A 13767-nucleotide genomic window follows, 5' to 3' on the forward strand; every position below is an offset into this window, starting at 1 on the left:
CTCACTCTTTCAATGGAGTTAGTATTCAGTGTTATGGTGGAGTTTTCAAGTACATCCAAGTTTCTGGAGATGATCATAAATTTGGTTTTTTTGGTATTAATCTCTAATCCCATTCGCTTACTGTATTCTCCGATTATAGTGACAAGTTGTTGAAGATCGGGTATGTTGTCACAAATTAAGACACCATCATCAGCATATCGTATGTTGTTGATCAATACTCCATTCACTTTGATTCCCATCTTTGCATCCTCCAAAGACTCTTGAAATATGGCTTCCGAATAAATGTTAAATAAAAGAGGGGAAAGCACACATCCCTGTCGAACGCCCCTTCTTATATGTATGGGTTTGGATATAGAAACTATAGTCTATTTTTAACTGTGCCGTTTGATGCCAGTACAAGTTTTCAATGCATCTTATGTCTTTTTGGTCTATATCAACTTTCTTGAGGATCTGCATTAACTTGTGGTGTTGGACACGATCAAACGCTTTTTGGTAATCTAAAAAGCATAGGAACACATCCTTCTTCTGATCGTAACAATTTTGGACCAGCACCTGTGTTGCTACTATTGCTTCTCGTGTTCCTAAACCTTGCCTAAACCCGAACTGGGAGTCACTGATGTCCCATTCACATTTTTTGTATAATCTTTGATGTAGTATTTTTAAGAATATCTTTAGAGTGTGACTCATCAGGCTAATGAGTCTGTGATCCTCACATCTTTTTGCATTGACTTTCTTGGGCAGGGGAATAAAGGTAGAGCGTAACCACTGTTGAGAATAGCAACCAGTTTCATAAATTAAGTTAAATATTTTGTGTAGTGTTGAAATTCCCCTTTCATCCAGTAATTTGAGTATTTCTGACGGGATTTCATCTGGTCCAGATGCCTTATTGTTTTTTGAATTTAATATTGCCTTTTCTATCTCCTCTTTGGTGATTGAAGGGCCAGTCAGCTGGTCGTCTGTATAAACTTCACTCATGGGTCTTTCGTCATGGAAGAGCTCCTGGATATAATTTTCCCATATATTAATTTTCTCCTTTTCACCCAGCACTATCTGGTTATCCTGATTAACTAAGGTAGTTGGTCTTCGTTTTCTGTATATTCCAGCAGTCTCCTTAAGCTTTTTATGTAAATTACGGTCGTCGTGCTGTCGTTGTAAATGTTCTAGATCGATACATTGTTGCTTAAGCCATTCATTTTTTGCTATTCTTATTTTTGCTTTTATTTGCCTGTTAATGTTTTCATACATATTGCTGCCATCTTGGTTATTCTTGTGTCTTCGTCGTTCTTCCATTAGTAAGATGGCCATCTATACCGTGACTTAATTTTTAACTTCAATGTATAAAACTGAATATACAAAAAAATGAAAAACAAATACTGTAAAAACTGTAAATTTCAATATTAATCAATACAAACCCGATTGCAGTTTGTCTATTGTAAGAAATGTCCTGACGGACACCTGGATATGAAGTGAGATGTCCAATTTTTTTCCTCTCCAATGTAAGTTTCGTGTTTGACGACTTATCTTAACTACTGGTTAAATGAGCAAGTTTCCAAGCCAAAACAAATATGAATAACCGTTCTTTTGCATACTACTTTGTTTGATGTATTCTATTTGTGAAAAGACAAGAAGCTTAATTTCAAGTCTTAAGTTTTTCAACTAGAAAAGGAAATATGTATAACCAGTCATTCGTAAATAATGTGTCATACATGTCTAAATATCTAGCGAAGGAGTAAAGTACCGGTAAAAGTTTTTAAAGAAAGTAAAGTAATTTAAAGTACAGTTATCAATCATCATAAATTAAGAAGAATACAACAAGAACTACTTTTTCTTGTTCAACAGCATAATATTTAAAACTTTCAGTTAAACGTTTGTTTGGTATAGAAATAGAAAAGTACCTTAACCATAACTTGCAGATTGGATCTTTAAAAATTGCGATAATTAAAGATATTAATACAATTATTGCTTAGTGTGCGTCTCGTTAATTAAGTTTTTATAAATAATGATGAGTATACGTAAAGACCTACTTTTTATCATGGTGAATTAGTTTCATTCAGATCCGGTAGGTTTTACGCTTTTTGATTCTGAAGATACCGTCATATTCGAATATATGAAGATTTTTTTTTCAAAATTGTTCCCGAAACTTCTTATTTTTGTTAATATATTGTAGTTGAAGTATATTATATTAGTTTTGATCTTAAAATTATAATAACAGTTCTCTTTATTGCCGTTTTCGTCTTCTCTTCTAATTCGTTAAAATCAAATTAACTAGGTTTAGCTTGTTTGCACTTAAAAACATCGGATAAAAAAATATACATCAAATACAAATAGACAAAATACGAAAAGTCTTAAAACAGCTGGAAAATGTTGGGTTTTTTTTTGGCCCGGCATCTAGAATTTAATCCACGTCGAATTTTCAAAAAACATTTTTTATCATAATACATTTTTATTTTCTAATACTATTATATCTTCTTCTTCTAGTGCCGTCTCCACTAATGAAGGTTGGCTATAACCATTGCAAATTCGTCTCTATCTTCTGCTTTTCTTAAGAGCGTCTGTGTGTTTAACCCAGTCCAGCCGCGAATGTTTTTCAGTAAGGATATTTGTCGTCTACCAGGTTCCTTCGATTTTACCCTTCATAATCAGCTGCAACAATTCGTACTTATCATTTTTAAGTATGTGCCCCAAATATCTTTCGCCTTTTAATGGTGGTCAACAGTTCTCTGTCTCTTCCCATTCTGTGCAACACCATTTCGTTCGTAATATGATCGGTCTATGATATCTTCAAAATTCTCCATTAAGTCAACATTAACAGTCCAGGCTTCAACACCATAAAGAAGAATAGGGTGGATATAACATTTTACCATCCGATATCGGATTTGCAGATTGAGTCTTTGGTTACTCAGAAATTTCCTCATCTTCAAAAAGGCTGCTCTTGATTGCTCTATTCATGAGCGAATTTCTGATATCGGATTCAGATCTTCCGTAATCCAGACTCTTAAGTATTTCATTTTGTCCACATCATCATCATCATTGGCTCCACATTGGCTCTAAACGCGTTGTTGCGTTTCCAAATGCAGTGGTAATACTCCTATGAGCATTTTAAGAGCTCTTTGTCTTCTGTCTAGTTTTTCTTTATTCTATTTTTTATTCTGTGCGCCCATGCACTCGCACCGTACCCAACGATCGGGGCGAGTATCGTACTCAGGTATGTTCTTACTTGACTTAACTGAATCCTATACTCCCTTTGTGCCACACTTGCAATGCTATGCATCACCCTGGTTGATTTTTCACATACAGTACTTAGGTGCTTTGAAATAGCCCATCGATCCGTATTATTTGATCTCTTTCCCTCCCTTTAATTAGATAGTATGTGGTTTTTTTTATGTGATATTCTAAGATTGACTTTATTAGTCCATAGGCTTGATTCTCCTAATGCACTATTCGTATTTTCTTCAAATTGTCTATTTGTTCTTCAAGTTGTCTTCAAATTGTCTTTAAGTTCACTTCTATTATAAGCAATAGGTCATCGGCATAAGAAATGCATCCCGGCACTTCAGGAAGCAGTCATCCTGTTAAGCAACTCTTCCAATATAATATCCCAAAATATGGTACCGCAGACTGAGCCCTAAGGGCACCCTTTAGTGATCCAAGTGCCTTGTCTTTTTTGCACTGGGGCAATTGATACTTACATACCTATCTTGACAGTAACTTTCTGAAACTTCCGTACAAATCCCCGGGATACCGAATGCCTCGAAGTGTTTCGAAGAATGCAAGCTAGCAAAGATTGTCGAAAGCTCCAGAGATGTCTATAGTACAGACTTGTACCTACAACTTCTTAAACCCTTTTTATAGCGTCCTCTGTTAAAATACCACTTTATATCCATACTAATCTGGATGTAATCCTATTTGTGAGATTAGCGGGTTGTTAGGACAGCGAAAGAAGATGGAATCACTCCAGGACTATTAAAGTTTGTAATTGATGTTCGCAAAGCAGCAGATAGTCATGGCACGAGCCATGCACTGTGAGTTTTCAGACTGAAGCCTCGCACGCCTTCTGAGAAACCTAGTGTAAGCACTGAGTTGCGAAGGACATGTGGATGAGCATCTTAATCTTAGGTTGTATCTGTCAGTTTTTTCAGAATACTATTTCTTTATATAGATAACCTCGTTAGACAAGGGGATGCCTTATCAACAACACTTTTTAATCTAACTTTAGAAGCTGTTGTTAGAAAACTCGATGTAAACGGCTGTATTAATACAAGATCTATGCAAATATGCGCATATGCGGATGATGTTGCCATAATAAGCCGCAACAAAAGGGTATTGAGCGAAAAAGTCATAGAACTGAAACGAGAAGCTGCTACGTTTGGTCTATATATAAATGAAAGCAAAACAAAATATATGGAGTGCACAAAATCGAATGAACATGAGAATCTGAAGGTAGACAACCATACCTACAAATATGCCTCCACTTTTCCCTACCTAGGCTCAATAATAAATGACAACAACAACATCAGTCAAGAAATACAAGCACGGATTCTTAGCGGTAATAAGTGTTTTTATGCATACAAAGACTTAATGAAAAGTAAGTTACTGAATCGTGAGTCTAAGCTGAGAATCTACAAAACAGTAATTAGACCAGTGGCCACATATGGATGTGAAACGTGGACCCTCTCAACCACTGATGAAAATCAACTGAGAATATTTGAGCGCAAAATACTAAGGAAGATATTTGGACCAACCCAATGCAGCAATAGTTCGTGGAGAATTAAAATGAACCACGAGCTGGATGAACTAATGCAGAGCGCAGATATTGTCAGATTTGTAAAATCACAAAGACTAAACTGGCTTGGTCACCTAGAAAAAATGCCAGATAATCGAGCTGTAAAAGTAGTCCAGAGATGGAAGCCCCAAGGAAACAGAACAAGAGGAAGGCCCCGTAAAAGATGGATAGACGACGTAGAGAGGGATCTTAAAACCATGAACATCAGGCAGTGGCGAAGGAAAGTATCCGACAGGGCAGAATGGAAAAACATTGTTAAGCAGGCCAAGACTCACAAAGGGTTGTAGCGCCATTAGAAGAAGAAGAAGAAGAAGATTTCTTTATATAGCTTTCGTCTTTGTGTTCTGATTGTGGTGTCTGTATGTGAAGTATCTGTCGATGATAACGTCTAGGTATTTCGAGGTTGGCTATTGCTCTAATTCCTGACCCGACCACACAACTTAAGCTGTTTGCAGCCTCTTCATCATTTAAATTGAAATCACATAAACTTTCAGTTTACCAAGTGATCTTGAAAGTTTGCCTTCCACCTTCGCAAATGATTTTCCTAGTGTCCATGTATTCATGTTTCCTCATGTTTCCTCATGATGTACTGGCTAGTCGTTTGTGTAGATATTGAATAGCAGTGGACTACGTTTGGCCAATCAATTTTATCTTTTTTTGACTTTTGAGTGTTACATAAAACTAATGGGTTTGCAGTATACATCTTATATAGTTGGAAAATTTAATTTAGAATTAATGAAATACTAATAAAACATGAAAAAAATATACTGAAAGGAGATGAAATGTTCAGCGAGTAAACAGTGCCTCAATTGGTATTTCCAGATTAAGGCTATTCCATCTTTTATTTTGCCAGATATTTTTATATTCAATTTTGCTTCCTCATATATAATATTATTTCTTTTTCCAGGTAATAAATTGGATTCGCCATGACTTACAAGTAACCAGTCGAGAACGAAACCCTCAATTCTGTGGAAGTCCTCCAAGGTTCAGGGACCGCAGTTTCTACAGTATACAACCTGAAGAACTGTCTTGCTCGGCCAGAGACAAAACTTCCACCACCACCAGTACTAAACCTACCATACAAAAGAAAAAAGATAGCGAGGAAGAAAAACCTAAAGAACCTGTGGGGGTCGCTACCGTCATAAGCGCGGATTTAGATGATTTGGTAAGTAGAATTATGTGTTTTGGTATCCTTTATGCAGAGAGAACATCAAGAGAGTGCTCTACTTAGTCTACTTCGTTAATTTATGTTAGTAAATCAAAAAATACTAAACAATATATAACGGTATTGTAAAGCGGATGCAAAAACAAACAAACGTACCACTCAAAAGATTGTTTTTTAATTTTGATTTCTATAAAATTTGCTATTTATCCATTGCTATTTTTGCATAATATTTCCAAAGACCTTCACTATATTTAGTATAATTATTCGTTTTTATTCTTTTGTACTCTCAAGGTGGCTAATGTAATTTTCTGTTTTGTTCAATGGTTTTTTACTTTTTAAACCACCTTAAATTTCTTGAATTTCGTTTTCGATCTCTCAGTTTTAGATTTACCTTTCCAGCGATCTTATCATATTTGGAATTTGACTAATACTTACCCCAGTAAGCGTCCGGTTTTGTAAAGTCTTGGCTTTACTGACCCAAGATCAATTAAAATCAGTGTAGAATAGATCATTTCAATAGCCAAAGTATTGAAGCTGTGATTCTCGAATATGTGATAAGCCGGCTAAATATAGGAAGAGCTATTCTCCTAACAAAATAAATCAATACAGATTGCCGTCTATGCCGATGACATCAGTATTAACTATCGCAGAACGGAAAAGACGGCAGAAATATATTCACAATTAAAAACAGGGGCAAAAGAGACCGTACTAGAAATAAAAATTTAAAAGACAAAAAAGCTAACACAGGCAAGGGCTAAGAGAAACAGGCGCATAGTTAAATTAAAGAGCGATATTGAAACTGTAGAGAGTTGCATTAAGCACGGATGGAACAGAAGAAAAAGAAATTCAAAAAAAGAATGGTAGAGGGGAAACAAAGCATATTTTTCACTTGCCAGTGTATTGGCGCTCCTAAAACACACACTGGAAATTGAAAATCGGGGTCTACAAAACTATTATCGGTTCAATAGTGTATTATAGATGCGAAGCATGGGTGATGAGAGAACTCTACCAACTGTTGAAATAGGCACCGATCTCATAATTCGTTTAATTTCAGAGACTTCGATGGGCTGGTCATGTAGTGAGAATTAAGGCCGAAAGATTGCCGAAAAGAGGCCTAGATAGTAAAATGCGGGGCGCAAGATCAAAAGTAATGCCACGAAAAAATTTGGGAGGACGAAGTGGCAACGCACGCGCATAATTTGATAGAGGCGAATCGCTCTAATTAGTACCCGCAGGTTATTTTGATGGCTTTTGAATAAATGAGATTAATAACCATCCTAGCCGTCATAACACCAGACTATCAGTAGGCAGCGAATATCCTTCTAAAATATGTTAATGGGAATTACTAGTAACATAATTTTGTACTCAAGATATTGTGTTGTTCCACACGGCCAAGCTGCACTCAAGACTGAAGTCTACAACATGTGTCTGTAACAGATTGGAACTGCAGACAATCCCTTAAGCAACTGGCGAAGCACAACCAAGAACCTTTGTAACGGGTGCGGAAGAGAACTGCGACTGCAACAGAAACATAGACTTTACTACTCTACATATATAGCTAGTCCAACAAATCAAGGCTTCTAAGAAGCGTAGTATCGATTTAGGGAAGATATTTGTTACTTGGTCAGGTTATCAAGGCACTTATACCGTTACTAAACGGCATATTCGCAGAATCTGCATGTATTTCATAAGGTTGATAAGCAGTGTTCAGTGAAAACACCTGTCATTATTGTGAGATTAATCTTTTGAAGCTTCAAGAGCATTGTTACGTAGTGAACAAAAGATTGTAATAATCATTTTGCTTACCTTGGTCATGTTTTTCCAGTAGCTATACAGTAGCTACAAAAATGTTTCCTATCCAATTTTCGGAAATCTTCCACTATGCGCGTTTTTGGTACATCAAAGATTGGGTTCTGGTCCGACAAAAGGATCAGAAACTCTTCAGCAACAACATCGATTATTAGCAGTTCTCTTTGAAATAATATATGAGTATTTCCATGGGCTATGTAGAGTCTGGTGTTGGGAACAGTAACCCCTATTCCAACTACCTCTTGGATTTCTGACCTATCAATGTAAAACATGAAGGCACCTCTTGTGATTTGGGAGTGACTTCGATTTATGTCAACTCACATTCGTTTATTTAATATTTACTTTAAGTATTGTATTTACTTGAGCATGAGTATAAACATAACATTGAATCTGATCATTTAGGTAGATTTAGGAATTCTCTTGTTCAGATTCCACCTTTTTAAATATTTTTTACCAATTTTTTTATTCTTATTACAGATTCAAGCCAATCCAGAACTTCTACCGTCTACTTCGTCAACCACAAAGCAACCGTTCACAAAATCTACACCTGTCCAAAGCAGTACCTCAATAACCACTAAAGTAACAACAGTATCTTCAACTACTACCAAAAGCACTACCAGTTCTAAGCTAAAAGCTTCGATACCGTGGAAGAATACTCAGAAACCACCAATGGTACTCGCGTATCCGACGAGGGGAAAAGCTGATGAAAGTAAAGAAGTGATAGTAAAAAATGCATTCAGACAAGATAGTTCCGTAATCATTCAGTGGGGTTCCGAAACGGCTAATATTCTCGGATTTAGAGTTGTTTATCGATTATTTGGAGATAAAAGTTTCAAACAGGGACCACCTTTGGAAGCCAGTGAGAGAGAATTTAAGATCAAGAACGTACCATCACAGGTAAGCAAAGCATTTCAAATTAAAAATTAGATAAGTAAATTAATCAATTCCACCACACATTTCTTGTTAAGATAAATCCTGAATTAAAATATAACAAAAATAAAAATAAATCATTGAAGAAATGGTGAACTGGTGAAATAAGGCTACGGGGTGCCACTCTCCCTAGAAAAATGATGTACACAATTAATTGTATATCATACTTTCATGATTCGTTTTCACAGTTTTCTGTTGAAACTTTATTTCATTAATATATATTTACCTAACCGAACTACATTTTACAATAAATACATATGTTATAAATGTCCGCCATTATTAACAAAAATAACCATATACAAAACCCTTATACAACCAGTGTTGACATATGGGTCAGAGACATGGACCACTTCCAAGGCAGATGAAAATCTCCTGCTTATATTTGAACGAAAGATCCTGAGAAGAATATTCGGTGGCATCTGTTAAAATGGTGTTTGGAGAAGGAGATACAACTACGAGATATATCACAGATATAAACATATATTTGGTGGTAAAGACGTAGTATCCTTTATAAAAATAGGAACAGGTCACTGCTCTCTCGCTGATTATTTTACAAAACTGTAAACTGCGCTCATAATATCCTCATTTAAGTTCCTACACTCTAAGTGTCTTTTATATGGATGGAAATTGTTCTTGTTCACAACGGTTAAGGCGCTATTTTGGTTTATTCAAAATACAACTTATGCTTGCCTCGTAATTATCATGGAATTTAGGTAAACATGTCCTAATACTACATCTTTACTAGGTTCATTAACTACAGGAACTTCAGTTTTCCGTGTTTTATTCTCTACATTCCCAGCTTTCTGCAGAACGATTTGCAGATCATTTAGAAAGCACGTTCAAACCCAACCACAATGATGGTGAAGAACTGAGATTGGAAGAATCATTCCAAACCGAAGAAAGAATAACGTTGATACCATTTATAGAAGCATCAACAGAGATATAAGGGAATATATCATATGAAAGCTCCAGGATATTATCTCATAACAGGAGAACTATTAAAAAATCTACCAAAAAAAGCCATAGTTAAGCTGACACACCTAATAAATTCTGCTTTTAGATTGAGATATGTTCCAATAATAGAAAGAAAAAATCTTACACCAAATTGTCAATTTGTTTTCAGAAATAAACTTCCCACTATAGATAAAGTTCACAGAATAACAAATATAATAGAAAAACCATTGGAAGAAAAGAAAGTCTACTCTACAATCTTCTTGGACGTAGCACAGGCATTTGTTAAAGTCTGGCATGAGGGTTTAAACTATAAACTAAGAACGTTCATGTCTAAACAGTATTCAGAAATCTTAGAATCAAACATTGCGAATAGATATTTCAGAGTAAAACAAGAAGTGTACACCGATTTAAGGGAGAACGAAGCTGGCGTACCACAAGGGAGTGTATTAGGTCCGGTCCTGTACCTATTACCTGTAACTGTATACGTGTGACATTCCAGAGCTAGAACAAAACACTGTTGCCACAATCGCAGATGATATAGCCATACTAGCGATAGCACACTAGTGAAGAAGCGACTGATAAGTTGCAACTATCAGTAAATACAATACATACCTGGACCAGAAAATTGCAAATAAAATTAAATGAGACTAAATCTGCACACATTAACTTTACAAATAAAAAAATACAAAATTTCTAAGTTAAAATAAATGATACTTAGGTTCCTTATGCAACATCATCAAAATACTTGAGCATCGCCCTAGACGCGAGGCTGCGCTGGAAAGTCCATGTCAAAAAGAAAAGAGGAGAGCTTGATATAAGAGATAAGAAATTGTATGGGCTGATTGGAAAAAATTCAACATTATCCATTTATAATAAATTATCCAATTACAAGCAAGTACTGAGGCCAGTATAGGTATATGGGTGCAACTCTGGAGATGTATCAAAGCTAGTAATCGACCAATTCTTCAGTGATTTTAAAACAAAGTACTGAGGAACATTGTTGATGCTCCTTATAATAAATGTAACAGCAACCTCCACAAGGACCTGGGTATAAAAACTATAACCGAAGTAATCATCAAGAGGACAGCAGCAAGTCAGCGGCAATCCAGCTTCTTGACAACACTGAACTAAAGGAAAGACTCATAAGGAGAAAAACATTTGAATTGATAAAATAAAAGTACGCCATAGGGTAAACCCTTAGATTTAAGTATTTGCTGTTTATTAAGTTGCGTCAGAAAATAACTGATAATTGGTCATTTGTGATCAGATAGCAGTATATAAACACCGTACAGGTGTTTTCCCAGCTTTCTGAATTTTTTTTACTCCAAAACTGAACTCCAAAACATAACTTCCTACTATCGTGTTTATCTTGATGTTGTTCATTAAATTGCTAAGCTGTAGCATAGTTTTTGATGATTCCAGGTTACATAGTTACACAAAATGACAGACTACTTGAAAACAATGTTCTAAGCTAGTCACAATAATTACGAGTGACGCATACGTTATCGCTCCTAATTCAATTAGCGTCGTCGATAAAAGTATGAAACTTTCTTCATTAATTGTATTTAATTGTTCCTAAATCCGGAATTTACTTAGTGGTGAATTAGAAAACACAATCCACATAATTAATTGGTAATCAGCCCGCGCAAAAGTGTAATAAATGCATGTATAAATGGCCACGATCTGTGTACCAAGAAATCTAGAGCATAACGTCCATCCTCCCATCATTTAAAACGCTCGACGCCGGCTTATCTTCTTCGTTTCGCTTTCACGGAAGTGGAGTGAGCTCGGAGCTGGTGTAGTACTCGCGGTACTCCGGCGGAATTTAGAATTGCTGAAGAAAAACGGAAGTACGTCAACTTTTTTGTCGGTAAATTAAACAAAGATAATTGTTGTGATCATCATGTTAAGTCAACAAAGTTGTGAAACAGCAACTTGGTGTAGATCGTTTTATTAAATACTGAGCACAATAATATTTTTGTTTTATAATAATACTGCTATTTTGAAACTACTTATCTTGCCAAATATAATTTCTAGTGAACAATTATTTTTAAATGTCGAAACGATTAAAACTGATGGAACAATGACAGTCTTACATTACTTAATGAACAAAATAAACACAATAAAACTACGATTACTTTACTTCATGAAAAAATGTTAACCAACCAACTAATTCCTAAATTTAACAGTTACCACTGTCAAATATATCAAACTAAATAAGAGTTCTATTTAGCATTATCCTATAAAGGAGCTCTCCAACCCCTGCTTCTTAATAAAAGCCAGATCAGTATCGTTGATTCTGTAAAATATCTTGGTATTTTTATAGACAGCAACCTCAATGGTCCCTTCATATCGATTTGTTAAGTAAGAAACTAGCCTCAGTCTGCTATGCAATAAGATCTGTTTCGAAGGAAATCAATTTAGCATCTTCCAAAATAACATATTTTTCTTTGTTCGAATCTCATCATCGATATGGTCTTCCTTTTTGGAGTTCTAGTACATCTGCCCAATCTGATGTTATTTTTAAATTTTTGGAGCAATACGATATCTTTTTAGTAGCCTCAGTAGATTAAAACACTACAGAAGCTACTTCAAAAATCACGGGATTTTAACTTTTCGTAAACACCTACATGTTTTTCCGGCAAGACCTAAGCATGACTACTCCACCAGAAATTCAACCTTTGATGTGTATTTACCGATCCCGTCCACTGAGTTAGTAAAGCAATCTATATTATATTCGACAAAAAAATTATACAACCATCTCCCTTTGCAACTTAAATCTGTAACTTCTTTCCTTAAGTTCTGTAAAATGACAAAAGCCTATCTATCTGAAAGACCATATTATTCAGTAGAAGAGTTTCATCAACACCTTGACTGCGTCACGTATCCTCAGTGGTATGTGCGTAATTTTTCAACTGTGCTGTAGTAAAATTGGTCAAAGCATCGCATCTTGCGGTAGCGATAAAAATGGTATTTGTAATTCGTTTTAAGTGTAACAAATAACTATCGATAACAATTTTTTAATTCTCGCTTCTTCTTCTTCAGGTTCCTTCTCCTATCGGAGGTTGGAAATCATCATCGCTATCTTAATTTTATTGGCCGCGCTTCTGAAAAATTCTAATGAACTGTAACCGAACCACTCTCTCAAATTTCTTAGCCAGGATATTTTGCGTCGTCCTGGGTTTCTCTTCTCTTGTATCTTCCCTTGCATAATTAATCTAAGTAATACGTACTTCTCGCCCCTCATTATATGACTCAGATATTGAATCTTTCTAATTTTAACAGTTTTTATGACTTCACATTCTTTCTTCATTCTTTGTAACACCTCTATATTAGTTACTTTTTCAGTCCACGATATTCTGTGGATTCTCCTGTAGCACCACATCTCAAAGGAGTTTAATTTTTTGATTTCAGACTGTTTTATTGTCCACGCTTCCATGCCGTATAGTAAAGTAGAAAAAACGTAACAACGTAGCATTCTTGTGCGGATCTCTAGATTAAGGTTACGGTTGCAAAGTAAGTTCTTCAATTTTATGAACGCGTTACTTGCCATTTCTATTCTAGATCTGATTTCTTTTGTTTGATCTCCATCTCCGGTTAGCAATTCTAGCTACTGATGTCAGTAACATGAGACATGCCCCCGGAGACACGTGCCGCACATAAACAAACATGTTACTATGCGTCACAGACCCCGGGAGGCTGTGTCATTGCCATTCGTTTTAACTTGTTGGTGCTTGTCGCTGTATATATTCAGTGCAGTTCCATTGTAGTTCATTGAAGTGTGAGCAGTACTTGTTAAAATGTCGAAAAGGGCAAGATATGTGGTTGATATAGTGAAACAAAAGGCGATAGAAGTTGCAAATGAGCAAACAATTAGTGATCATAAAAACTTTGGAGAGAGTTCTGAAACAAATACTATTTTAAATAAATTACATAATAATACATGATTGATTGAAAGTCATAAAAATTTTAATAATGAAAACGAACAGCAGTTTATACGAACAGAAATAGAATACGAAATGGATAACGAACAGACTGATGAACTCGATATGGAGAATGAGCAGACAGCAACTCAATCTTCATCTTATGCCGACAGTATCGAAGATCCCTTTGACAGTGACGATTC

General features: G+C 35.6%; 2 protein-coding genes across 3 annotated transcripts in view; one reads left to right on the plus strand and one right to left on the minus strand.

The window, feature by feature from the left end:
• The window catches only part of Rab3GAP1 (RAB3 GTPase activating protein subunit 1), a 252279-nt gene that overhangs the window by 211802 nt on the left and 26710 nt on the right, over nucleotides 1–13767 (minus strand). The window lies entirely within an intron of this gene.
• haf (leucine-rich repeat and fibronectin type-III domain-containing protein hattifattener) overlaps nucleotides 1–13767 on the plus strand; it is a 70645-nt gene that overhangs the window by 36703 nt on the left and 20175 nt on the right. For both annotated transcript variants that reach the window (XM_072520932.1, XM_072520933.1), the window contains exons 3-4: nucleotides 5691–5948; nucleotides 8235–8654. In XM_072520932.1, the coding sequence (XP_072377033.1) occupies nucleotides 5691–5948; nucleotides 8235–8654 (678 nt within the window). The remainder of the gene's footprint in view (nucleotides 1–5690; nucleotides 5949–8234; nucleotides 8655–13767) is intronic.

This window comes from Diabrotica undecimpunctata, chromosome 1 (assembly GCF_040954645.1).
Source record: "Diabrotica undecimpunctata isolate CICGRU chromosome 1, icDiaUnde3, whole genome shotgun sequence".
Classification (NCBI taxonomy): domain Eukaryota; kingdom Metazoa; phylum Arthropoda; class Insecta; order Coleoptera; family Chrysomelidae; genus Diabrotica; species Diabrotica undecimpunctata.